The sequence below is a fragment of the Limanda limanda genome, chromosome 14, assembly GCF_963576545.1.
Source record: "Limanda limanda chromosome 14, fLimLim1.1, whole genome shotgun sequence".
In the NCBI taxonomy this organism is placed as follows: domain Eukaryota; kingdom Metazoa; phylum Chordata; class Actinopteri; order Pleuronectiformes; family Pleuronectidae; genus Limanda; species Limanda limanda.
In genome coordinates this window covers 3521984-3549649 of record NC_083649.1, presented here as the reverse complement: position 1 = coordinate 3549649, position 27666 = coordinate 3521984, and the positions used below count along the sequence as shown (strand labels likewise).

The 27666-nt window shown below is 40.8% G+C and overlaps 1 protein-coding gene across 2 annotated transcripts; it reads right to left on the bottom strand.

Annotated features, from left to right (window-relative positions):
* Window positions 1-1338: 1338 nt before the first annotated feature.
* Window positions 1339-26992, bottom strand: pof1b (POF1B actin binding protein). 2 transcript variants are annotated; one of them, XM_061085610.1, is made up of 13 exons: window positions 26259-26992; window positions 22970-23044; window positions 10126-10403; window positions 7973-8006; window positions 7609-7689; window positions 7013-7105; window positions 5388-5501; window positions 4940-5092; window positions 4703-4822; window positions 3148-3279; window positions 2502-2572; window positions 2126-2246; window positions 1339-1366 (listed from the first exon to the last, which is right to left on the bottom strand). In XM_061085610.1, exons 1-13 carry the CDS (start codon window positions 26694-26696, stop codon window positions 1361-1363), a joined length of 1716 nt encoding a protein of 571 aa, XP_060941593.1. In that variant the 5' UTR covers window positions 26697-26992; the 3' UTR covers window positions 1339-1360. The 2 variants fall into 2 exon arrangements, with proteins under 2 accessions (XP_060941593.1, XP_060941592.1); XM_061085609.1 differs by having other exon boundaries at window positions 1349-1411.
* Window positions 26993-27666: the final 674 nt, after the last annotated feature.

Below are 27666 nucleotides of genomic sequence, written 5' to 3'. Positions count from 1 at the left end.
GAGTTGAGACGCTTCGGTAACATTTGGTTCCACAGAAGTATATCGTCCTCATATTGATCTTTAGTTGGTTCGACTCCTTACTTCCTGTTTTTATGTCACTAAGTTCTTTTGTTTGTGTTTGAAACTTGACAGATTTTGTAGATTACGTTCATATTGCTCAAAATAAGATAATAAGAAACCTGAGGATTTTGTATTAATTCTAAAAATCAGGCTGTTATTGTTTGATATGTTTAATGAAGGCGGAAGGAAAAACTGTTTGAACAGCGTTATATAAAACCAGGGATTATAAAATCCAGTGTCATCTGTCAAAGTGTGAAATCTGATATATCGCTTCACTTCAGAGAGGAAGCTCATGTTAGATCATGTTATCGTTGTCAAAGTGCAACTTTTAAATATTGACGTATATCCATCTTTTCCTTTACAAAATCTTTCTGAAGCCGTTTCATTCAGAACTATATTTTCCTACAAGACTTAAACTAATGAACATGCAGGATTTTACAGAATCATAATGAAAACTTGGACGAGAGGATTCGAACATCGCTGTGGAACCAAACGCAGCCGGAACTGTAAATTAATAACTTGATGCCGAGAAGGGAAGAGACAAATAATCCACACAACAATATATCACAACACAATCATCTGCGACTTTTTCTCTCTGGCACTTTGTGTTTACTTTGAATCTCAGTTGTTGATATAGGAAATAATTAAAACAAGAAATATCAGCTTTTTGAGAAAGGTATCACAGATGATTGTCTTTTAATATATCACAGAATCAACTCAAGTCAAGTGATTCAATCAAAAGAAACGTGTCTCAGTTCCCGACCCGACACAAAGCTGTGATGTTTGCACCTGTAAAACAATGTGTTTTACAATGAGAGATTAAAATATGAAGGAAATTATCATACTTGTATTTTAGGTCGTTAGTTTAGGAGCCAATCAAAAGCCAGTTTGAGACATTTGTTGAGATGTTTTAGACCTTGAAACATTTACTTCTCAAATTAGATTAAATGTTATTTAAAATAATAAATTAAAAAGATGAAATCTCGTCCAGTTCCCAGTTGTCATGACTCCCAGATCAAAGCCTCTTGAATCCATCACACAACCAACTGGCTGCAGGAGAGTCTGAAAAGACTTGATCCTTGTGTTTTCCTTTATTTTTTCCCCTTTTTATATATATTTTATATTTTTAAAAAGCCCAAACGACAAAGAATCTGAATCAATGATCCCATATTTAAAAGGAGGGTAGACCACCACCAACCCGTGGAGCCCTGAGGATGAGGGAGAGGAGACGAGGGGGGGGGGCACACATGCAGAGGGGGAGGGAGGAGGGGGGGGGGGGGGGCGTCTTCTTGTCGTTCGATCATGCCTGTCGGAGAGAAGCAGTGTGTCTTTAAGGTGAAGTAATGATTTCCTGTTCCGAAATAAACAGAACACAGATACAGCTGTTATGTTTCCAGTCAAAGTTCATAAACAGAAAAAAAATAATAAGAAGAAGTTGTGTTTTTATGATTTTTCAGCTACAGTTAAAGTTACTAAACTTACCTTCAATGTCTGAATCACCAGTTTGAACCCTCTGGTGTCTAAGGGCAATTTTTACCTCTTCTTAAATGTAAATCAGACCTAGAGCCTCGTGTAAAGAGATGATTTGGTTCTAAAGCTGAAAGATTGAAATGCATTTTATAAAATTCTGCAAATCTCTTGTGAAATTACACTTGATTTGTTTTTCAATGGGTTTCAATGTCTCAGGCTCCCTCGTTCAGAGAGAAGATGCCCAGGCAGCAGTTCCTTTATTATTCATTTTACATAGAACCTTCCACTCTTCAAAGTGTAAAGTTTTAATTTAATTAATATCCGACATGTAGAGAAACTGTAAAAAAGTTCAGATAAATTATGAGACATTTGTCAAGTTTTAAAACCTTTGTCGTCTCAGTCGAGACCCAGAATTATTTTATAACTGTTCTTTACCTCTGTGTTATTTCCTATTTGATCATCTCCTGTTCAAACGAATCAATGCTCCTCCTCCTCCTCCTTCTTCTCCTCCTCCTCCTCCTCCTCCTCCTCCTCCTCCTCCTCCTCCTCCTGCTCCTCCTCCTCCACCTCCTCCTCCTCCTCCTCTTTTGTTTACCTGTTTGATGATCTCTCCAGTTGTTCTCTCGATGACGATGGTCTTGTCCTCTTTGATCGGTGAATGACTCGAAACGTAGTCGTCGCCGAGCAGCCCGAGGATAGGGTACTGGTTCCTGTATCTACACACACACACACACAAAGACACACACACACACAATTTTAATTAATGAACAACCTGCAAATTATTGTCTCAATTAATTCAAAGGAGTTACTGGAGTTACTGTAAAAGACAAAGAAATTCAGCTGCAATTAAAACACTGAAACTAACAAATAATTATTAAAATATCTGTTGAATATTGTTTTCGACCAGTAGACTGATGATGTGTAGTAGATGACACCTGGTGGGATGACTGACAGTTGCCGTGGCGACGTACCTCTTGGTGATGACGGTCTTGGTGGTGTTCTTGGAGCTGTCGTTTTTGTCCCTCATCAGCTTCTTGATCTCCTGAAGGACGCAAGAGGTCAAAGGTCAGAACCTCTGAAGTCTGTCAAGTAACTTCTACGTATTAAAAGTTCACCGAAAAACTATTGTGAATTTAATTTGTTTGATTCACAATTTGGGACTTTTATTGAGTGTTTTTGTGAAATAAAAAAATATAAAAAAAAGGTCTTTCCTGTCAGCTTCTCTTTCCAGTTTTTGGAGCCTCGCTTTTTTTTTAAAAATCACTTTAAATGTAAAGTTGTTGCCTCCGATCGTCCGTTTGTGTGAGAGACCACAGAACGTGTGTGTGTGTGTGTGTGTGAACAGAACATTCCTGAGGTTTGAATGAACTGACGTTTCGAGTCGACGCTGTCAGAATGCTGTCGGACCTGAAAGGTGAAAACTCTGAAGAGGTGGACGAGCAGTTCCTCTGAGTTACTGCAGGACTGAAGTGTTTGAATGGAAACCTGTGGTTGTGTAAAATGTGTAGTTTGTCTCTCAGGAGCTGAAACGTTAAGACCGTGGAACAGGTTCTTCACGGTTTCCTTGATGATCCTATGTTAAAAACCTAAATGTTAGTGTGTGTGGGGGGTTCAGACCTCCTCCTGCCGGGTGATGGTGGTCTGCCGCTGCTCCAACATGACCAGCAGCTCCGAGATCTTCAGGTGGAGGCTCTTGTCCGACGACGACTGCTCGCTGGTCGTCTCAGTCTGGATCCGTGTGATCTGGGTCTGGAGGCAGAACAGAGACGGGACCAGGAGGGTTTTAAAAAACATTCAAGTGAAAAAACTATTTCGTCTTTTCAGCTGAAATCGTGTTTTCCTGCCAAAATGAAGCTACATGCTAACGTTGGCAGGCTGACGTGTGGCTGGTATCTCATCCATCATGTTAGTTTAGTGACTGTTAGCATGCTAACGTTTGCTAGATAGATAGATAGATAGATAGATAGATAGATAGATAGATAGATAGATAGATAGATAGATAGATAGATAGATAGATAGATAGATAGATAGATAGATAGATAGATAGATAGATAGATAGATAGATAGATAGATAGATAGATAGATAGATAGATAGATAGATAGATAGATAGATAGATAGATAGATAGATAGATAGATAGATAGATAGATAGATAGATAGATAGATAGATAGATAGATAGATAGATAGATAGATAGATAGATAGATAGATAGATAGATAGATAGATAGATAGATAGATAGATAGATAGATAGATAGATAGATAGATAGATAGATAGATAGATAGATAGATAGATAGATAGATAGATAGATAGATAGATAGATAGATTACTTTATTCATCCCCGAAGGGAAATTAAGTCGTCATAGCAGCCGGTATATTTGAATACAATAAAATACAAAACAATAGAATAAAATAAAAAATATTGAGGTAGAAAGAATAAAAACAGAAACACAAGATAAATACGTAGATAAGGTGCAGTGGCAAGATGATGGTAATAGTACTGATGATATGATGGTAATGTTATTGTTAGACAGTATATAAAAATAGTACAGTATATATAGTATATAATATAACATAATATATATTTATATATGATAGTAATTATACCAATATAACAGCAGTATATAGTAATAATGGCAGCAACAGTATATATAACAATAATAGTAAATATAATAATAATAACATGTACACATGTATAAATATGTGTATATAGACTTATATATACTAAGAATATACAAAGAGTATGATATAACATGATATGATATATAGTAGAGGTATAAATATAAGTATTTGACTATACAATAGATAATATAATATACTATGAGTGTAAGAATATGTAGACAGAGTGTGCAAAAGACAATATTGTTGTATAAAATGATATATAATATCAATATGGTTTATATGAACACATATCACATATGATGTAAAGTAAGTGTTCCAAAGTAAGTATTGAAGATTAAACTACAGCTAGTTACAGGTATATGGCAAAAACCTGCATATTAACAGTTTGGTCTGTTGACTGCGCAAGAAAAGTTTCGAAGATTTCATGGGTGGATGGATGAATAGATGAATAGATGGATATTTGGATATTTGGATGGATGGATGGATGGATGGATGGATGGATGGATGGATGGATGGATGGATGGATGGATGGATGGACGGATGGATTCTCACCCTGAGCCTGGTTATCTCTGAGTCCTTCTCTTGTCTCATGGAGCTCAGCTGGTCGTTGTACTGACGGGACAGCTCCTCCGTCTTCAGGTGCAGGGTGGTGCTGCTGCCCTGACCGGCCACCTGGAGGACGGGAGGAGAAGAAGATGGAACATCGTCACATGGCTTCTGTGCAAAGCCGACAAACACTCATGGTAACTAAGCAACCAAATGTTTTCCTCCCGCCCGTGTGAGTCTTACCTTGGTCCGAAGCATCTCGTTCTCTTTCTCCATCGCCCTCATCCTTCCCTCCAGCTCTTTGACCTTGAACTCGCGGCTGGAGTCGGTGTTTCTGCTGCTGGACAGCTGAGTCTCCAGGGAGCGCTGGGAGGAACTGGTCTCCTTCAGGGACAGCTGGGGGGGGGGGGGGCGGAGCACACACAGGAAGTCAGAGCGCTCACTTCAAATAGCAGCTTACAATATAATCTGCTGTTAGTTGTTATAAACCTGAATTTATCCTTTAATAAGCAGATTCTGATATTTAACAACAATCTATGAGTCACTGAAACTTTACTTTGACCCAGTTACTTTGAGGGAACTTGTCAATCTGCTTCATGAGTAGTGTAGCTACACCCACATTCCACACACACACACACCCACACACACACAGACACACACTGGGAGTATAGCCAGGTGTGTGTGTTTGTACCTGCAGCTGCCTGTTGTTGTCCCGGACGGCCTCTAGGAGGACGTCGTACTGCTTGGCCTGGTCGGCTTTGAAGCTCAGATCTCGCTCCAGGGATTCCTTCTCCATCTCCAGACGCTGCAGCAGCAAACAGTTTGTGTTCATGAGCCTCATCTCTATTTGTTTCTTTTTATCTGATCGGCTGATTGTGTCTCTTCGTGAATGTTATCACACGATCGGAGAAACTCCCTCACATCAACAGAAGCAGTTATTAAAATCTGGCGTGATGCCGGCACGTATCTATTATTGAAAACATTTTATTGACTCACACGACTGAAAAGCTCGTAATGTGATCTACAGGCTGCAGGAACAGCTGCAAACATCTGGATCTGTCTGCACACGTTTGTATCAATGAAACCTGAACATCCTCACGGATCATTTTTTTACTGGTGAACTTGATTTTTATCTAAAACACTGTCGATGTTCAAAGTGTTTCTCTTGTATTTGTGAAGGAAAATGTGACATCGATCCTTCAGAATAAGAATGAAAGTCACTCTGACAGATTTCAGACATGCACCGGAGTCTGGAGTCTTCCTGAAAGTTACTGGAGTTGGTGAGAAGTAGGGTTGCAAAGGGGCGGAAAGTTTCCATGGGAAGTTTGGCTTGGGAGTTTTGGGAATTTTGAAAAAAAAAAAAAAAAAACGCAAATTAAACGCTGAGCAATAAAAACGTCATTCAAAACTCTATTTTAAAGATGTATGGAACGTTGAGTTTCAACCCTCCACTGTGCATTCTTCCATCACATGCACAGATAACTCCCAGCATCCTTCACTCTACAGCAGGGCTACTGAGGCCTGCTGTAGAGTGCAGGACTAGTCAGGTAAGTTTCCATGATATTACTGGAGAAAATATATTAGCATGCTGATTGAGGATTGTTCATCTGTTCATCTAGCCTATTTCCATTCATTTATCCATCAATTGTAAAATATGTTTACAGACGATTCCAATTGTTTGGCTAACTATTCATATCTCTGGCATTGCATTAGTGTTTTTTACAAACGTTTTTCTCATCTTATTCTACAGAACAATGCCACGTGCACTCTCTCATGTGTGGAGACATTTCACCTCATCCAATGTAGAAGGAAAGGCTGTGTACATTTGCAAATACTGTGCAAAGACCTATGTTAAGAATGACACAACGATGCAGAAGCATATAGTCAAGTGCCCAAAGTTTCCTCAGGGCTCAAATCAGCCTATGACAAAACAAAATGTTTATATTTATGTCTGTATATGACAAGGTAAATACAGTTAGTATAAAATACCCACAACATTTCCAGTTTATTCCTGTATATTCCCATTAATTCCCGTTAATTCCCATGGAAAGTTTCCAACTTTGAATATTCCCGGAATTTTGCAACCCTAGTGAGAAGACAGATGTTCCTGCAGCCGAGTAACATGTCAGAGTGAGTCCATGTGAGGAACCAGCAGGACAATGTGTGGAAGCTTCCCAGTGAGCAAGTGTACGAGGTAACTGGAAGAACACAAACATCTCATGTCCTGGTCTGAACTGGACGTTAACGTGTTTGAATCTGACTCGTGAGGTTGGTTCTGTTTCCTCCTGTGTGGCAGCGGGGGGGGGGGGATCTTACCCGCAGGTCCTCGGACATGTGGAGGAGCTCCTCCCTCAGACTGCTGAAGGTGGAGAGCAGGAGGCGCATGCTCTTATCTGCAGTGAGACGAGTCTGACACACACACACACACACACACACACAGAGGACACACAAGGTAATGAAGTAACCACGTCTGTGATAAATATGAAGCTTTAGGTTTATATAGAAATTAATAAACATAACATTATTTAACTCCACCTCCATATTTATAATTTTATAATGAGTGAAGAGGAACATCACAAACAATACTGTAATAATGTGTTTGTAATGACACAAAACACCATTTAAATACAAAGCAGCTCAATAAATAGTTTTAAAAAAACACAGATTGACTGATGAAGAACAACATGGTACAAGTTTTAAAATGTATTAATATTTAATTAACAGTCAAAGCTTGTGTCAGTGGAAGATGTGTAAAGTAAAAACACTTCAGTTTGTCAACAACAACAACAGCAGCAAGTTATCATGATATGTATGAATACATATATAATATGATGATAGATATGTATGAATACAGAATCTGTCTGTGTTACAGATTTAAAATAAGTGAGATGATATTGTGATCTGTGTCTCACCTGCAGCAGGTAACGGATCTGCTGCTTGGTCAGTTCAGTTCCTCCTTTGGGAATCAAGGCCTCCACCTCCTCCTTCTCCACCTGAACACATACACACAGACACACAGACACACACACACACACACACACACACACACACACACAAAGAAAGGAGGAGGGACAAACACACAAGAAAATAATCATCAGCAGGTTTTAATGTGAAAGTGACGAATCAAACGACTAAACCAGATGTGAGGAACTTTTTAAACATTCAGCTTCAGAGTGAAGACAATTGATATCCCTCCACCACCTGCCATCTTTTATTATATTTCATGTTCAGGTCCTAAGTTGAGATTCATTCATAGGACGTGTGTTTGTCTCTCACCTTGTAGTCGTTGCTGGGATCCAGCTGATGTTTACTGTAACACACACACACACAGGAAACACAGACAATGAGGAGGTGGGCATGACTGCAGAGAGAGTGTGTGTGTATGCGTGTGTGTGTGTTTGCTGAGTGATTTAGAGCCTCATGTGTTTAGTCGCTGACAGAGAGGTGAAAGGTGGGAGGAGGTTTACAGTTTTATGGGTAAACACTCAATCAGCTGGGGAGACAAAACAGAAGCTGCTCATTGGCTGCCTCACACCACCTGACCTACATGTCTGTGACCAAGAGTGGAGGGTGAGTTACACTGACGTCTGTCTGCAGCACATTGACAACTAGAGCAGATCTGTACTGAGGTTTATTCTTTATCCCACCACATCAAAGTAACAAATAATAACTGTTAATCTGGAAATAAAGATGAGGACGGAGGTGATAAAGAATCTTCAAGACGACTCAGTCTTTTTATAGAGATGGGGACGATGTCGCTATCATGATATTCACAATAACATTAACCTGATAAAAGTTTAAAATGTGATTTATTTAATTTTTGGAAAATGTATCCTGCTCAAAAAAGTACCAAACTAAAACCTGCAGCTGTGAAGAGGATGAATTTATTGAGCACAGATGTTCCCATGAATACATGAAGTTAGTACTTTAATCATAGTTCTAGAATCTAGTTTCTTTAAGGTTTCTCTAAGGTTTCTTTTAGATTTCTTCAAGGTTTCTTCAAGGTTTCTTTAAGGTTTCTTTAAGGTTTCTTTAAGGTTTCTCTAAGGTTTCTTTTAGATTTCTCCAAGGTTTCTTTAAGGTTTCTTTAAGGTTTCTCTAAGGTTTCTTAAAGGTTTCTCCAAGGTTTCTTTAAGGTTTCTCAAAGGTTTCTCTAAGGTTTCTTTAAGGTTTCTCCAAGGTTTCTTTAAGGTTTCTCCAAGGTTTCTCTAAGGTTTCTTTAAGGTTTCTTTAAGGTTTCTCTAAGGTTTCTCCAAGGTTTCTCTAAGGTTTCTCCAAGGTTTCTTTAAGGTTTCTTTAAGGTTTACTTTAAGGTTTCTTTAAGGTTTCTCCAAGGTTTCTCTAAGGTTTCTCCAAGGTTTCTTTAAGGTTTCTTTAAGGTTTACTTTAAGGTTTCTTTAAGGTTTCTCTAAGGTTTCTTAAAGGTTTCTCCAAGGTTTCTCTAAGGTTTCTCCAAGGTTTCTTTAAGGTTTCTTTAAGGTTTACTTTAAGGTTTCTTTAAGGTTTCTCCAAGGTTTCTCTAAGGTTTCTTTAAGGTTTCTTTAAGGTTTCTCTAAGGTTTCTCCAAGGTTTCTCTAAGGTTTCTCCAAGGTTTCTTTAAGGTTTCTCTAAGGTTTCTCCAAGGTTTCTCTAAGGTTTCTCCAAGGTTTCTTTAAGGTTTCATTAAGGTTTCTCCAAGGTTTCTCTAAGGTTTCTTTAAGGTTTCTTTAAGGTTTACTTTAAGGTTTCTCTAAGGTTTCTTCAAGGTTTCTTTAAGGTTTCTTTAAGGTTTACTTTAAGGTTTACTTTCAGGTTTCTTTAAGGTTTACTTTAAGGTTTACTTTAAGGTTTCTTCAAGGTTTCTTTAAGGTTTCTTTAAGGTTTCTTTAAGGTTTCTTTAGGGTTTCTTTAAGGTTTCTTAAAGGTTTCTTTAAGGTTTCTTAAAGGTTCTTTAAGGTTTACTTTAAGGTTTCTTTAAGGTTTACTTTAAGGTTTCTTTAAGGTTTCTTTAAGGTTTCTTTAAGGTTTACTTTAAGGTTTCTCTAAGGTTTCTTTAAGGTTTCTTTAAGGTTTACTTTAAGGTTTCTCTAAGGTTTCTTTAAGGTTTCTTTAAGATTTCTTTAAGGTTTTCTTTTAGGTTTCTTTAAGGTTTACTTTAAGGTTTCTTTAAGGTTTCTTTAAGGTTTCTTTAAGGTTTCTCCAAGGTTTCTCTAAGGTTTCTTTAAGGTTTCTTTAAGGTTTCTCTAAGGTTTCTCCAAGGTTTCTTTAAGGTTTCTTTAAGGTTTCTCCAAGGTTTCTCTAAGGTTTCTTTAATGTTTCTTTAAGGTTTCTTTAAGGTTTCTTTAAGGTTTCTTTAAGGTTTCTTCAAGGTTTCTTCAAGGTTTCTTTAAGGTTTACTTTAAGGTTTCTTGAAGCTTTTCTTAAGGTTTCTTTAAGGCTTCCACACTCACTGTCCACGGATCTTGGACACGTGCTCGGAGATGCAGGAGTGGATGTCGCAGTTCTTCCGGTAGACGTCGGCCAGCAGCTCGCCGAAGTAGCGCGTGTCCATCTTGGTCGGCTGCTGCACCTCCCTCAGCTCGCTCCTCACCTCCGTCCGGGAGATCCTCTCTATCGCCGGCGGAGGCTTCTGCTGTATGATGTTGATGACCTCCACCTCCTCCACCTCTACCTCCTCTTCTTCCTCCTCTTCTTCCTCCTCTTCCTCCTCCTCCTCCTCTTCTTCCTCCTGGAAGAAAAAAGGCAGAAAACAGATTTTTACTCACATTCAAGTGCATGAACACATACATGTTATCCCCTCATCCGACACATTCAGTCATCTTTAATCTTGACTCACACTGATATGAATCTTCAGCTGTAAATGCAGATTAATCCGACTTTTGCACTCAAGAAATTAGAAATAAACAGCTCCCAAAACTGAAGCCTGATCATTGTGATCGCCCCCTAGTGGCTGGCTGTGGGATAGCTCATAAGACCCAGACAAGGACAAGTCAAATAAACGTTTCCCAAAGATGGTTTCAGTCATTTCAGGTCACAATGATGTTTGTTCAAGTTTTTATGTTCCTGATCATTTTGGGTTTGATTCGTTATTTGATGATGTACAAAAGCTGTGAAACCTCATGATTGACAACAGACTCTGGCTCGTGATTGGTCGGGCATGTGGACTGGGAAATTCTTTTCTTTGTGGATCTGGATCCAGGAAACTTCCTCACATTACAGATCCTCTTACACGCTCAATAGAACTGAACCACACAGAAGCTCCCAGGGTTTCCACCTGCTTCAGGGTTTACACACTCCACCTGCAGTTGATCGGAGCCACACACGCCCCTCAGCCGCTCTTATCTGCGTGTAGCAACAGAGTCGAGTCAAACATTCACTGCAGCAAACACTCACACAGTTGCATAACCTGTTATCTGAGGTAACGCTGATCTGAGCTCTGTGTGTGTGTGTGTGTGTGTGTGTGTACTCTTCACACAGAGAGCACCTTCACTCTCTGCAAACACTTGTCTGTCAAACTCTGACACACATGACAGGTCAACACCAGCAGACCTATATTTGTCTTTCTCATTTAAAGCTGCTCTTTCTGGTCACGTGTTGCACTTTAGGACGAAGCTGGTTGTTAAGAACCTCTTTTATAAATCCTTCCTCGTCAGTTCCAGAGTTCAACCACCTGTAGCAACACGTCTACCTCAGGTTCTATCTGTTGTTAAAGGAAATCCCCGGTGGGATTAGGTTCTATAAAGAGTAATGAGAAGTGTGTCAGTGGTTTTCTGTGTGAGAGACAGGTTGGCTGGGGTTGTTGATTCAAACGTTTGGTCTGATTTAACCTGCTGGATCTTCAACACATGAATCTGTGGGTGCAGCAGCAGCAGCTCCTTGTATCGAGGAGGCGTTCGGCCCGAGCAGGACTGGACCTGTCCCTCTGCATAATGTCTCATATGTGAAGAGCTGCCGGACGAGTTAGGAGGGTAATGATTTATTAATTGGTTGTTGTGAGTCACTGATGAGAGTGATTCATGTTTCTAATAGAAAGTTACTATCTGCAATACTGCGATAACGCCTCTCTCACTGCTACACAAGCTGGACCCGTCACGACAAAACCCAACAGGCCCAAACTCAAAATGATGCAACGTGCAGGTAAAATAATCGGCAGTGAGTTTGTGTTAAACTCCCGATTACAGATAAAAATCAGCCAAGAAAGTGTGAGCGACGCCAAACATAACACAATATCATTTCAAACGCTTTGTCTGAACCTGTCCACATTTTACAAGACAACTTTAGGAAAGGTTTGATCGTGTGATTCAAAGATCCTGAAGCTCAACTGCTTTCAGATCAGCTCAGAGCTGCGGTTCACTCCTTTTAGCTTCAGACACAATCTAGGATTCAAAGCTTAGCTCGGATATGATCTTAAAGATTTGGCAGAGACACAGAGACAAAGACACAAAGACACAGAGACACAGATACAAAGAGACACAGAGACACAGAGACACAAAGACACATAGACACAGAGACAAAGACACAGATGCAGAGATGCAGAGACACAGAGACACAGAGACACAGAGACAAAGACACAGTGAAACAGAGACACAGAGAAACAGAGACACAGAGACACAGAGACACAGAGACACAGAGACACAGAGAAACAGAGACTCACAGACACAGAGAAACAGAGACACAGAGACACAGAGACACAAAGACACAAAGACACAAAGACACAAAGAAACAGAGACACAGAGACACAAATACACAAAGAAACAGAGACACAGAGACACAAAGACACAAAGAAACAGAGACACAGAGACACAAATACACATAGACACAGAGACACATAGACACAGAGACACAGAGACACATAGACACAGAGACACAGAGACACAGAGACAGAGACAGAGACAGACACAGAGACACAGAGACACAGAGACACAGAGACACAGAGACACAAATACACATAGACACAGAGACACATAGACACAGAGACACAGAGACACATAGACACAGAGACACAGAGACACAGAGACAGAGACAGAGACAGAGACAGAGACAGAGACAGACACAGAGACACAGAGACAAAGAGACAAAGAGACACAAAGAAACAGACACAGTGAAACAGAGAAACAGAAACACAGAGACACAGAGACACAAAGACACAAAGAAACAGAAACACAGAGACACAGAGACACAGAGAAACAGAGACACAGAGACACAGAGACACAAAGACACAAAGAAACAGAGACACAGAGACACAGAGACACAGAGAAACAGAGAAACAGAGACACAGAGACACAGAGACACAGAGACACAAAGAAACAGAGACAAAAATACACAAAGAAACAGAGACACAGAGACACAAAGACACAAAGAAACAGAGACACAGAGACACAAAGACACAAAGAAACAGAGACACAGAGACACAGAGACACAGAGACACAGAGACACAGAGACACAAAGAAACAGAGACACAGAGACACAGAGACACAAATACACATAGACACAGAGACACATAGACACTGAGACACAAAGACACAAAGAAACAGAGAAACAGAGAAACAGAGACACAAAGACACAGAGACACAAAGAAACAGAGACACAGAGACACAGAGACACAAAGACACAGAGACACAAAGAAACAGAGACACAGAGACACAAAGACACAAAGACACAAAGAAACAGAGACACAGAGACGCTGAGGGGACATATTTCATCTGGATTCATGTCTTGTTAAAAACTGGGTGTGCACATTCCACAGGAGCCAGAATTTCACATCCAGAGAAGTTCTCACTATCGTGCTACTGGAGAAGCCTCAGGACCCACACAGACACGCAACGTTTCAATATACTTAGTTTATCTGATGATTCTCAGACTAAATCATATATTTTAGTTTTAAAGGCTTCACATTTAATACATTTACACCTGAAGTCCAAAGTACTCTGGAGATTTTGAGTTCCTTAAACTCAGAAATGTATGGAAACGTTCAGACGTGTGACAAATATCTCCTGGTGAAAAAGCGACGTCACACACTGATGAAGATGTAAAATCGGTATCAAGACAATCAGGTGATCTCCACCTCGGAGTTATTACATCACTTCCTGTCTCATGTCTGCTGCACCCGGCTGCTCCACCTCTCGCCTGAAGAATGCAGAGGATTTGTTGCTGTGGCAGACAAACCTCCCTCTGTGTTGTGCATGTGTGAAAAGCAAACACAACCTACATGATTCTCTGGAATTCACCCGCAGGTCATTTCTGAAAAAAGCTTATGTCAGACTTGAGAAACCTTCCCTCAGCATTTTGAGGCCGGTCTACAAATGTTGTTGCTTTCTTTAAAGATGGGAAACTGGATGTTTGTTCACCAACACTCAGTTCCTCATCTCCTGTGGTTCATGTTGTTTGTGAACTCCATGGCCCTTAATGCTTCCTCATGCAGCCGAACCAATGGAAGAAAGACTGAACCATGATGTCACCGCTACCAGGAAACACTGGCACAGCAGCTGCATTGTCCGAAAGAAAGAAAGAGACGCAGCAGACTGCAAAGAATAAAACAGGAAGCGGAACAAAAAGGCCTGAAAGCTCACAGATTAAACCAGAGAATAAAAAAACAGGCTGCTATAGGAATTTGATTCCTGCTGGAAACCTGTTTTTTGACTTTGGGCCCGGGGGGGGGGAAGAAACTCAGGTAACGTGTCAATTCTAATCCGGTGGTTTTACATGTGTGAGAGAAACCTGACTACACACAGTGTGTGGGAACTCCAGCTGGAGCGTGACCGTGAAACCACCACAACAACAAATGATTAACAGTGAATAAAGGTGCATGTTTTATACGGGAATAACATGTGAAGTTATATTTACTGAGTCAGAACTCAAAGTGCATGTTTGGATAACAGCTTGCGACTAAAATCACAAAAGTCAAAAGACGCAGAGCAGAGCAACATGAGGGGTAAGAAGCATACATGTGTGATCACATGGAGGTGGGCGTGTCCCAAGCCGCAGGGCTGTGGCTGCCACGGCAACATGCCGCTCATTCCTGCAGAGAAAGGGAGAGCGACTGACTGAGAGACGTGAAGCAGCCCAGAGAATAAAGGTCAATGACACCCGGCTGGATCGTGTTTGTTGTGTTGTCACGAGCCGCTGAGGTTCTTCAGGAACAACTTCTACATGTGATATTTACAACAAGAAAATAAACTAAATCCGCTTGTTTTCTGTGATTGTAATATTTGTTTCCTTTGAATTAGTCGACCACAACAATGGTGAATTTGTAAGGTCCCGCTCTTATCACATCCTCCTCAAACTCTAAAAGTTTGTCATGAACAAATTCCTCTTGTGGCCTTAAAATGACTCATGTCTTTTCCTTCCTTCCTCATTTCCTGAATGGATCTGTGAACATGTTCATATTCACTCACCCTGGCTGAATGAGCCCCTCCCACGAGACAGGATCGGCTTATTTGGTTAATATGTTTTACTCTTTACTGCAGTTAAGGTGGAAATAATTTCACTCAAAATATACCGTATTAAATAAAAGGCACAAGAAGGGACGCAATTGAATTGCACTTTTATATTGTACACACCTTGTCCACACTGACATCAGACTGTTAAGGTTTTGTTTTTTTAATTGGTCCAATTTGTAATACAGATTAATATGTTTAAAAAAAACTGGCTATTTAAAAATACTCCTTCTAAAGATGCCATGAGAGCGGCACCTGAACTTTTAGGGAAAACAGCTGTTGTGCATCTTCATTGGTGACCCCCCCCCCCCCCCTATGATATAAAATCAAACTTCCCACGCTTTAAATCCCTCTACAATAAAATCTGATTCCATATTGAAGTGTCTGCAAAACTCACGTAATATAAAGTGAATTCAGGGTTCAGGGTGAGAAGGAGCAATCGGGCTCATTGAGGAGCCGACGTGCACATGAAGCCAGAGCAGCACTTAGACAGAGGTCAGGTCGCTGACTCGGCTCTTTTCTGTCTCTGAGACGTCCTAGTACTGGTTAGAGAAATTGCTGACTCGTCACTTTCAGGACACGAACTCTGTCGATATGTCACGCTGAACCTGCTTCTGTTGTGACCAGGTCTGCGTTGGTCTCTGTGTTTTCGGTGTGAGAAGAAGAATGTGACTCATATTAAACTGTGACAGAGTTTAATATGAAGCTGACCTGCAGACAGACGCTAGATTCCAGCGAGTGACTGCAGCACCGAGCTCGAACTGAGGTGAAGAATGTGAGGGAGGACGACAAGGACCTCATGATGAGAGGAGGGCACAGTGTGAGTGTGTGTGTGTGTGTGTGTGTGTGTGTGTGTGTCAGTGTGTGTGTCTGTGTGAAGACCCACAGGGACTTGGTTTTAAGATTCATGTTACAGTTGGTTTGAATGTGAAGCAGCATTCAGTGGAGATGGTTCAGGTTAGAGTTCGGGGTCTTTAGGGAACGAGTGGAACAAACCTATGTGTGTGTTTAAGTTGAGGTAAACTGACGTAGAGAAGAGAGCAGGTCAAAGGAAACATGAAGTCATTTCTAAAACCAGAATTTCCTTTCTTTCATTTGACTTAAAGTCGATTAATAAACCTGCTTTTACAAGTAAGTGTCTGTTTATGGAGAAAAAAGGGAAAGATTAAGGTTTCACGCTTTACTACAATAAAGTGCAGATAAATTGGACTTTCTGAAAACTACTTCCTGAAATACCTTAAAAAACTCAACAGCATTTTCAAAACGGGCTGAAATGGCAGATTTCATGTTGGCAGACATAATAAATCATTTTAGAATCTAAGCTTTGCAGGTCAGATGAGTTCAGACACGACCAGACGTCCACAGGTCGTTATCAGGTTTATTCATCTGGTTCAACTCACAACAACAAATCCCTCAGACTTCATATAAACACGAGGTGATCACAAGTTCACGGCTCCGAGTTCGTCAGTTCACACTCGGCGTCAGAATGTGTCTCCACTCGGGTCTCCAGTGACCACGTGTGAACGGATCTCACTTCCAAGCAACTTCATCATCATCATCATCATCATCATCATCATGATCATTGTTTGCAAAGACCAAATGTGTTGTTGTTAGCAAGTGCGACTATAGTGGGTGGATTATGATGTCAGTGTGTTCGTGTGTGTGTGTGTGTGTGTGTGTGAGTGTGTGTGTGTGTGTGTGTGTGTAATGTGGGTCATTGAGCTCTCAGGGCTCAGGTGACACTAGTTGCCACTGGAGAGAGAGAGAGAAGAGTCATTCGACCTCACACAGCCTCTTTGTGTGTGTCCCTCTGTGTGAGTTCTGCAGAAAATCTCTTTGTGTGTGATTCACTGTGTCGCTGCAGTGAGAACATTCCACTTTCAGTTCACTCTTCTGTGAACATGTGCTACTTGTACTTTTCTTTATTAAACAAAGACAAAGATATGAAGTCAGCGAAGAAGTATTGTTTTGTTTTCCATTAGTTTAAAGAAGAAGGAGAAATTTTATTTTATTATTTATTTGCCTTTATTTAACCAGGTCGGTCCCGTTGAGATACAATGACCTCTTTTCCAAGGGAAGCCTGGCCAGGACAGCAGCATACAATAATAATTTAGCAACTGATCTTAGACAAACAAACAAAGGGTTGGAATAACTTCAACAATTGTTAAATTCAATTTAGATATTGTGGTGATTTATCTTGATAACTCTAAGTTGAAAAAGTTTATTTCCTAAATTGGTAAATCATTTTCTTCTTCAGTGCAAAAAAACATAATTTTCTGGGGAACAAAATTGAATAAAAACAAGAAGGAAAAATGAAAATAATACCACAAATAACAAACACACATACACTCACTCAGCTACACTACACCAACACAAAATCACAAATCGTTCCCGCCTTTATTGAACTGCAGCTACAGATTCAAATCAGCCTCTTGGAAATCAGACCTGCTCCTCCGCCTCTGAGCTACGTCACATTTTAATCATCCCGTCTTTTCACCGTTCACACGATCTGTCGAACGAGCCGAGCATCAAAACCACCAACCGCCGGGAGATGATTACACAACAGCAGAAATCCGTCTGCACACAAAAGGGATCAACCCTCTCAGCGACGGAGTTGTAAGTCAATGAATGAAGAGGAAATATCGGTGATTCATTTGCCGGGTGAACAAATTGAGACATTTGCTCTAATGGAGCAGAGGTCGGTGATTAAAAGCAGTTATAATATCACAGGCGTCACCATAGCAACAGAATACAGCATTGAAAAAAGGGAGGTTATGTATTTGTGTGTAAGAGGGAATGTGATGTGTGTTTTTATGTGATCAGTAAATCAGTGAGTTGTCCACCTGCTGTAATCTATAATATTTAAAATTAGCTGTTTTAACTTTCTGTCATATTGAGGTTTTTTTGGCAGCCGTGCATTCTCTTCTCGCTCTTTAAACCATTTCATCCACAGCGATATATAAAATTCTGAATATGCAGAGAACAAATATCTAACTCCAGATAAAGTTGAGAACTATAACAACACCTGATAAACCCACATCAGCAGGATCCCAACTTTTCTTCTTGATATTTAAACGTGCAAACAGGGAATTGATGCCCGACCTGAACACTTGACCCGGGTTCTCACCACAATGCGACGCCCCCCCCCCCCCCCCCCCCGCCAGCGTCCTGTCATTAACTGAGAATACCTCACATTCCCTGCAGTGGTGACAAAAGCCTCGTGTAGGAAACAGCTGATCTCAGACAAACAGATAAATACTTTAAGAAGGAACAACGCTTCAGGTCAAATCATAAATTACAGTTTCTAACAGTCACGTAATCCTTGGATCTGCCTCTGAGGTGCAGACGCTGAGAAGACGAGAGATTTGATCTTCACGGGGGGAAAACTTGTCCGTCAACAATCCTGCATAAACGCACATGAACCTCAACACTCTCGACAAACATCTACACACCATCACTCAGTGCTCTTGACTTTGACCCCCCACTGAAGTGAAGTGTTTACACTGGGAGACGTCTGATGGTTTATGTCTCAGGCTGCAGATGTTTACAGATGACAAGTGAAGTGTGAAAAAGTCAAAGATCGACACAAACTTCACTGAAGCTCAACTATCGACTGAACCTGCTGCCGATGAACAGACACAAACTAAATCATTACGATAAAATGTGAAACTAGTGAAAGAAGAAAGAAAAAAGAGAGAGAGAGAAGTTCTGCTCATTAGCTCGACCTGCAGAGACGTTATGTTTTGTCCGTTTCTTTGTCATTTGTCTTTTAACAGGATTATGCAAAAAATGTCCGTTCCCATTTTTTGGGTTAGAATCTATATCGGTTGTTTTACATTCAATCCATATTTTCTTCCAGATGTGGCTGTGGCCTGTACAGACGTGTGAACATCAGCAAACAGCTGGAGGCGGAGCTGCGGTCTGATCTGTGAGGAGGGCACCGATTGGTCGAATGTTTAGGGTGTGCTCACGATTTCTCAAATCTTTTTTTATTGGGATCAATTCAGTTTCTCAAATTGGTTGTTTTTTACTTTATTTCACCGAACCTTCCATCGTTGTTAGTCACGTGTGTTGATTTTAGAGTTTTCTGACACTGTAACGCAAATATTTCAACGTTTAGTATTTTAATTTATACTCGATAACATTCAGATGTTTGTAGGATTGTTTCTTATGAGCGTCTTCTACAGGTAGATTGAAAACTGAGCCTCCTGATACTTTAAAACCTCCAAAGATTTATTTGACCTGTTCCCATGCTCACACACACACACACACACACACACACACACACACACACAGGCATATTTTTAGCGCCTCACTCCTCCTCATGCAAGGTTCTGTTTTCATTATAAACACATGTTGTAAGAAAACGTCGAGAACCTCCTGTTTCCAAAAATATTAAATCCGTCGTCCCGAGCAACGGCAACACTGAGCCGTCAGAGAAGCTTCTTACAGAATCAGAAATAAGTAAATGATCATTACAAAATAACACAAGGAGTTGCACGTCTTTTCCTTTCATCCCTGTAGGAACAAAGAGAGGTGACGATAAACGATCTCATCCTGATCTTTATCTTCTCCTCACTCCTGTTGACTTTATTTTGGACGTTTGTATCGAGAGAGTCGTTGAAACATGTTTTCATTGTTTTTAAAATGACCTCATTGAGAAAACTAGTATCACCAGCCTGCAGGTGCACGCCTCCGCCCACCAGGGCAGTTTCAGTCTCAAACGGGTTTATTTCCCAGACTCATCGTGACCTTTGACCTCTGAGATCAGTCCATCTTTGAGTCCAACAACAGCTCAAAATGTCCCTAAAGTCAGACTTGAGACATCGTGTCCACGAGGCAAACAGGGTTTCGTGTTCCACCGTGACCTTCGACCTTTGACCTATGACCAACCACATCTAAGTGAGTCCAACTCAACCTTTCTACCAAATTTGAAGAAATTCCCTCAAGGTGTTTTTGAGAAAAATTCATAATCCAGACATCCGGACCTCAGGCCTCGAGTCGGGATTCCTCCTGAGCGCCATCCATTGGAGGTTCACTGGGTACACGCCCCCAACTGGGAGGAGACTCTGGGGTAGACCCATAACCCGCTGGAGGGACTACAAATCCCATGTGGCCCGGGAACACCCCCCCAAACAGGAGCTGGTAGAGGAGCGTCTGGGATGCCCTACCTCTGGGACCCGAGCCCGAATTATTTGTTTTTTACTATTTTCTGCACATTTTATTGACTAAATAATAATCTGACCACTAAAACAGTTAAAGTAATACATTAAAAATAATTGCCGAATTGCAAGTGACAAGTTGGGAGAAGTTATTTCAACCTTTGTTTTGTCGCAGGACGTTTATCACCTCCTCAGTAGATAACAGCGTGAACTCTCAGCTCTGATTTCCCCGGCAGTTTCCAGCTAAGACATCAAAGCGCCATCAAAGCGCCATCACAGCCGCCATGAGTCCGAGGAACCGCCCTGTTTTGACAACAGTCGTATACATGACGCTGCAGGTTCCAAGGAAGAGGAATGCACCCGCCCGGCGTGAAGGCCTGTGGGAAGTGGCACGCACACAGCCCCCCCCACCGGGTTCTACACACGCCCTGAGCGGCTCGGTGGCACCGTGACAGTTGAAGCTCCTGTGATCAGGAACAAAGTGCTGTTGTAACACTGGAGGCAGGGTGTAGCTCCCTGTGTGTGTGTCTGTGTGTGTCTGTGTGTGTGTGTGTGTGTGTGTGTGTGTGTGTGGGTTTGAACTGAGATTTATAAAAAAAAGAAAAAGACACTAAACGACAGTGATTACTTTGAATCGACGTGTTTAGGTTTCGTGCTGACGGGCGTGTCTGCTCCGAACCGACAGAAGGATTCTCTTCTTTCTTTCTTTTTGTTTCTCACTTTAAAGAAAAACTCTACATTTTAAATCACAGATCACATAGAGATCAACTCACAGGCTGAGATCAGACAGAGGAACAAACCTCAGCTATTGTTCATTCGCACATCAAAACATATCAGGATAAAATGACATACTAGAGTTAAAAAACTGCAGCTACAAACTTCACTCAGGTGCAGGATTCAGTCTTGAAACTAGGGCTGGACAACAAATACTATCATTAACCATCGTGATGTAATTCTAATCATTAGCAAGAGTCCATTGTAATGATATATTGCTTATAATACAGAGTTACAACACGTAATTGATCGAGTTTAAAGCTAGAAACTTTACTCAGGTGGAGAAATCAGTTTTTAAATCGAACAGTAATAATAAAGAGACATTTATCGTGGTAATCATTGATATGAAATATGTATCTCAATCTAGTTCTAGTTCAAACTGAGCCTGCAGCGATGCAGCACAAAGTGTCATTTCACAGCAGTATATCATCCGACCTGAAGTCAGTGCATTGCTGTTGTCACTGTTATTTCTCAGGTGTCTCCTCACGACAGTTGAATGCTGCAGCGGAGGGGGGGGGGCCACAGCGTTGGTACATTCTGCAGGAACACCTGGTTCCATCAGAGACATGTGAGACGATGCTCTGATTGGTTTTATGAGCCTGTTACACCCAAACGCTGCTGGGACTTCAATGCAAACCTTTTGATCCATGCGCCGGCTGCCGCTGCTTTAATTTATGTCTTTTGAATCAACAAAATATTTGGGCACCGCTTCAATAAACTTGTTTTTATGAGCTCAGGTTGTTTAAAATTAAGCTCAAGGACTTTTAGACTGAATACGGACGACTTTTATGTTAAAGATTAAAGATTAAAAAACATCTATGTTAAATACTGAGCGGGATCTTGAATCTTTGTTTTTAACAAGTACTGAAAACTTGTCAAGAAATGAGAGTAAGAGTTGCACGTCTCATCGAATTCATATTCAGGAAGTTACTTATGATTTAATCTGATCTTAATTTAAACAATTTACCATTTTGCAAACCAGGCAGAAACCTCTTTCAGTTCTTTCACCAGATTTTGGATTTTGTTTTTGTATAATTTTGCTTCTTGTCTTTGATGTTTTGTTTACTTGTTTTTATTTGTCCTCTTTGTAATGGTTGTTGAAAAGGTGCTATAAATAAAGTAAGTTTTATTACTATTATTATTAGTGCTAGTAGTATAACTATTGTTATCATTCATTCCAAATAATCTATGACTAAATGCACACATACATGACTATAATAATACAGGTAATTACATAATTACAGGTTAAAAATATAATCCCTGAATATGTGTTATCTATATTTTCTGTAAAATGGACATCTACAAAAATATATCACTTTCCAACTGAATGTAAAAGTGTAACATATGTGAAGAAATCATTTTCTGCCTCTGAATTCTGTGGACATATTAATGATGTGACTCGTGTCTCCTGGCTGCACATCTGTCTGTATCCGTCTCACATTAGTTCTGAAGGTAATTGAGGAGGCGTTCCTCTGCAGAGTTCAGGAGTTGAACTCTTCACGATTTCATGCATTAAATTGTTTTTTCTCTTCCATGATCTGACGCTGCCGAGCGTCTCACTTTCTCTTATCGGTTTGACTGACGTCCTCATGAGTGGGATCAACTTTAAACTTGCTGCGACAAGTTAAAGACTTGTTTCTCCAGATGTGTTCTAAAGGCCATGGACTTCATTTGCATTGTGTCAGTGGAGTTTCTACTTAAAGTCGGGAAGTTTGTGTTGTTGACATTTGATAATTGGCTTTTTAATGCTCGAAAACACTTCACTGAACAATTCTCAAGCAGGACAAGATGCTGCTGCTGCTGCTCCAGTAGAGAAAGACTCATATTTGCATATTTGTGTGTTTGCCAGACGACAAAACGCTTGAATTTGTAGTGTGTGTGTGTGTGTGTGTGTGTGTGTGTGTGTGTGTGTGTGTCCTTGCCTCCTCAGCGCTCGGCTCAGGGCTCTTGACAGGACTGGACGACAGGCTGTACGACGACGACTTCCCGCTGATGCTCTGAAACCACGGAACAAAAGGACGGAGAGATAAAGAGGAGAATGTCGGATTTAGACAGAAAGAGACGAGACTCAGTCTGCGAGACACCAGGGTTACGTTTCAGTAGAAAAGAAAAAGACAAACTTATCATGAAACCACATCGAAATGAAAGCAAATAAATAAAAATGTTAAATATCGTGGATCTAGTCGGTGTAGTTTTGTGCAGCTTGATTGGATTTAAAATACTTTTCGGCCTTGAGCTCTACCGGTTTCCTATTAAAGTTAATGGGAAGGAACTGTTGACACTGCTGGTCCATGAAGCACCAAGTGAAGAGAAACGGTTTTAAAAAGTGACACTTGAGATCTCAGTGGAAATGTGTTCCCTCAAACTTAACTTTGACTTTAGACTCGACTTGGAAACGTGACGTCAATCTTGATAAACTCAGGACCTGCGACATGTTTGAAATGACACAAACCAACTTGGGCAGATCTCGACCTGTTCCTTGTTCTGATCGATCCAGAGGTTAACTTTTAGTTTTATTGGATAACTTGAGATTTGACTTGTTTTTTATGATTTGCGACTTTTAACCTCTTTACCCTGACTCTCCCTCATGTTGTCCCTCTAATCTTGAGTAGCACAACCTCAAAAACGACTTGTGTCCCAGCCTCAGAAGTTACTCTGCCAGTTTCTCCTCTGCTTCAACATCCGCTGTTATCTAACTCTCAATAAAACTGTGCAATACATGAAGTATGAGTTCTTAATAAGCCTTTGTGAACAATAACTGTTTAAACTACACTGGATCATTTTCTAACTCCAGATATCTGGGCCTGTCTGTCTGTGACTCACATGCCTGTGTGTGTCGTTAAGGGCCCAAGAAAGTGCACTTTTGAATTTGGTGCAATTTGGACACGTGATACATTCGATATTAATAAACTTTGACAAAACAGACCACCGATCTGACAGTTTCAGACCTCACCACAGACCGAGAAAACAGCTAATTACAAACAGGCGGGTTGAGAATCCACATTTCACAAAATTAAAGTTTGTGCGGTTGCTCTGGAGCAACACACACCAACCTCAATTACAGATCGGTATGTAGATACTGAACTGACAACAAAGGAGACCTCCAGCCAATCACCATGAAGTATTCTTAAAGGGGCTTTATATACAGTCCCTGAGACAATGAACTGAAGACACCATGGGAACCTCTGTGTCCCCGCCCCTCCAGGCTGGACTGTGTCTGAGTATCAGGAGTCGTCTGACCTCTGATCGCTGCAGTGTAATTCAGCTGAGATAATCCATCCAGGTGCAGGAATGTGTTTGTCTTCGAATGTGAGGGAGTGCCACCGCGGCCGAGTCAGAGCGGGCGTGGCACGGCGTCTCCGTCAAACACTTCACGACCGTTTCACTCCCACAGAAAACACTCACACTGCAGAGATCACTCCATTGAGTAAATCATCAGCGGGAAAAACTTCAGACGCAGTTATTATAATCTGCTCGGGAGAAGACTGAGATTTGATCAAATGAGGATCTGAGGAAACTTGTTTTTAGTTTTTGTTAGTTATTTTAATAAACGTCAACAGTCGACCTCAGTTCCACGACTGATACTCACAGAGGAATAAAGAAGGAGAGGGAACTCCTCCTCCCATTTTTCTACTCTCTGTTGCATCAGTGTTTTATTGTGCTTGATCTAGGGCCGGGCAACAAATACTATCATTAATCATCGTGATGTCATTCTCATAATTAGCAAGAGTCCAATGATATGATATATTACTCATAATACAGAGTTACAACATGTAATTGATCGAGTTTAAAGCTAGAAACTTTAGGAGAAATCAGTCTTTAAACGTAACAGTAATAATAAAGAGACATTTCCTGTGGTAATCATTGATATGAGATCTGTATCTCGATAATCTTTTGGCCGATATCTTCCTGTTCTACTTCAAACTGAGCTGCTTTGAAACAACAAAGAGAAACGTAGGGTGAAATGAGAAGAATCTGAACGAAGAAGTCCGACACGATTCTTTCTCCTCACATCGTTAAACTTTGCATTTCTCCTCGTTCATAAACCGGCTGTCGGGTTAGAGAGGAACAGGTTCAGAGCACAAACTCAACCAGAAACAGTAAAACTCAAGGCCATAAGAACAACAAGTCTCTTATAATGTTACTGTGGCTCCACTTGTTTCCTTCTTCACTCGACTGCACTTCTCTTACAACTCAAACTGGTTCTGACTGACGAGCCCCTGCTCTACAGGAGGGTGTGTCCCCGTTCACCGGCTCAGGCTGGGACTCACACACAGGAGCTACAGATGTGGACAGATGTTTACAGAGAGACGACCACTGAGGGAAATCCAGAAGAGAAGTGAAGAGGGCTGCTCACATTCATCTGTGAACTCCAGAGACTAAATCAGATTCTAAAAGCTCAACGAATGAAACGAGCTGCTTCTGAATCCACGTTGGGGCCGTTTACACACAAGTGAACCAGGAAACTGAATAATTAGACTGAAACTCTAATACTGAGATGTAAACCAGCACAAATATGATAAACCTATAGTACAATTACTCTTTTAATTCATAGTTTCTCATTCATAACAGACGTTTTTCTACTTTAACCAAGTTCCAGCCCAAATTGACCCAATTATCTGCAAATACCTGTGTTTATTTCACTTAATTAACTATTTTGAGTCACTTTACCTCATGTTTTTGTCTGAATCAATCAGAAATACATTGATTATTGATCCCAGCGGAAGGAGGGTTTAGAGGATTTTGAAAAATATATAAATATTGATAAAACATAGGCCAAAGCAAACATATGTATGTGCATTACACCTCATAAACGAGTCTATGTTTCTGTCAATAGATTGTGTATATTTTTGGGGTCAATGGTGGAAAACTAAATGATGAATAAAGTTAATCATCATATGTATAAAAAGAGACATAGAGAATATAGACAAATGTTACAATGTGCATTAATGTAGTCTATGGCAATGATTGATCTTCATAATAAAACAAATTGGTAATTATGTAACTATTTATAACATGGTAATAAACAGATATTTGTTTATATAGGGTTAATAAAGTAGTTTGGTGAATCTAATTCCTCTTTCTGTCTGTTGTTATTCATGATCAGTTTATGAGGTAGTTTGTCACATTCTGCAGATATTATAATAATAATAGTGATGTGTGTGGTTGTGTGTGGTTGTGTGTGGTTGTGTGTGGTTGTGTGTAGCTCACCTCCACGGTCTGCTGCTGCAGGTACAGGTCGGACTCCTGGCTGCTGACGCTCAGCAGCTGTTGCCGGGGCAGGGTCTGCACGTACATGGGGGACACGCACCGGACCATCTGCTGCATCATGGGCTGCACCATGGGCTGCATCACCTGCTGCATCATGGGCTGCACCATGGGCTGCATCATCTGCTGAGGCATCATCACGAAGTTCTGGTGGTGCTGCTGCTGCATGCCCTGCTGCACCGGAACCAGGTACCGGACCGTCTCGTAGGAGTAGTCGCTCTGAGGGGACACGGACCCGGAGGACAGCAGGGTGGTGGACACCTGCTGCTGGGGAGCCAGGCTCAGGGTCCGGTAGGAGGTGGGGGACACCTGCTCCTGAGGGGCCACGTTCACGGTCCGGTAGGAGGTGGTGGTCGTCTTCTGGCTGGTCTTCAGAGACATGGTGCTCGATGGGAGGATCACACCCGAGGGGAGAAGAAGAACACCAGCAGCAGGAAGCTTGTCCGGAAGTTCAAATGGAGATGTTCCTCCTCCACAGGTTCCTCCGGGAAGAGTCTCAGGTTCAGCAGAGAGGTGAGGAGAACCGCCCCGGGCTGCACTTCCTCCTCAGGCGGGCGAACGGGAGAGGAAAGTCCGGTTAGAGGAAAGTCCGGTTAGAAGAAAGTCCGGTTAGAGGAAAGTCCGGTTAGAGGAAAGTCCGGTTAGAGGAGTGCGTCCATTGAAAGTTCAGCCTGAACTGCGGAGGGAGGCGTCTGCTGCTCGGTTTGCATATCACACAGAGAGGAGGTGAGGAGGAGGAGGAGGAGGGAGGGACCAGGGAGGAGGAGGAGGACCAGGGCTGAGGGAGGGACCAGAGCTGGGGGAGGAGGGAGCATGGGAGTGAGGAGGAGGGAGGAGGAACCGGGACTGAGGGATGGGTGGATGGAAATATAGATAAGTAGATTTTACTTATTTAAACTTATATTGAAGTACCTTTAAATGTGTTTTGATATTTACTTTTATTATTTTATCATAAGTACATGTATTGAAATTATATATATCTATATATATAAAAATATATACTAAATTGATGAACAAATAGGCACTGGAAATAGAGGTGTAATAACTAGTATATGTGATAAATGTAAGGCAAAGGATCAAAATAATTTGTATTTAGTTTTAAATATTTATGAAAAGTATGTTTTTATAATGATAATAATTTAAACATTAATATAGGCTTTTTTTAATGTATAAATTATGTTGTACTTTATAACAAGAGAGGAATTATTTTAATATTAGAGCAGGATGTCTATTTTGCACTCATTTAATATTGTCATCATTTACATTTTATATTTTATACTTTATATTGTATATTGTGTATTTTATATTTTATATTTTATATATTATATTTTATATTTTATCATTTACATTT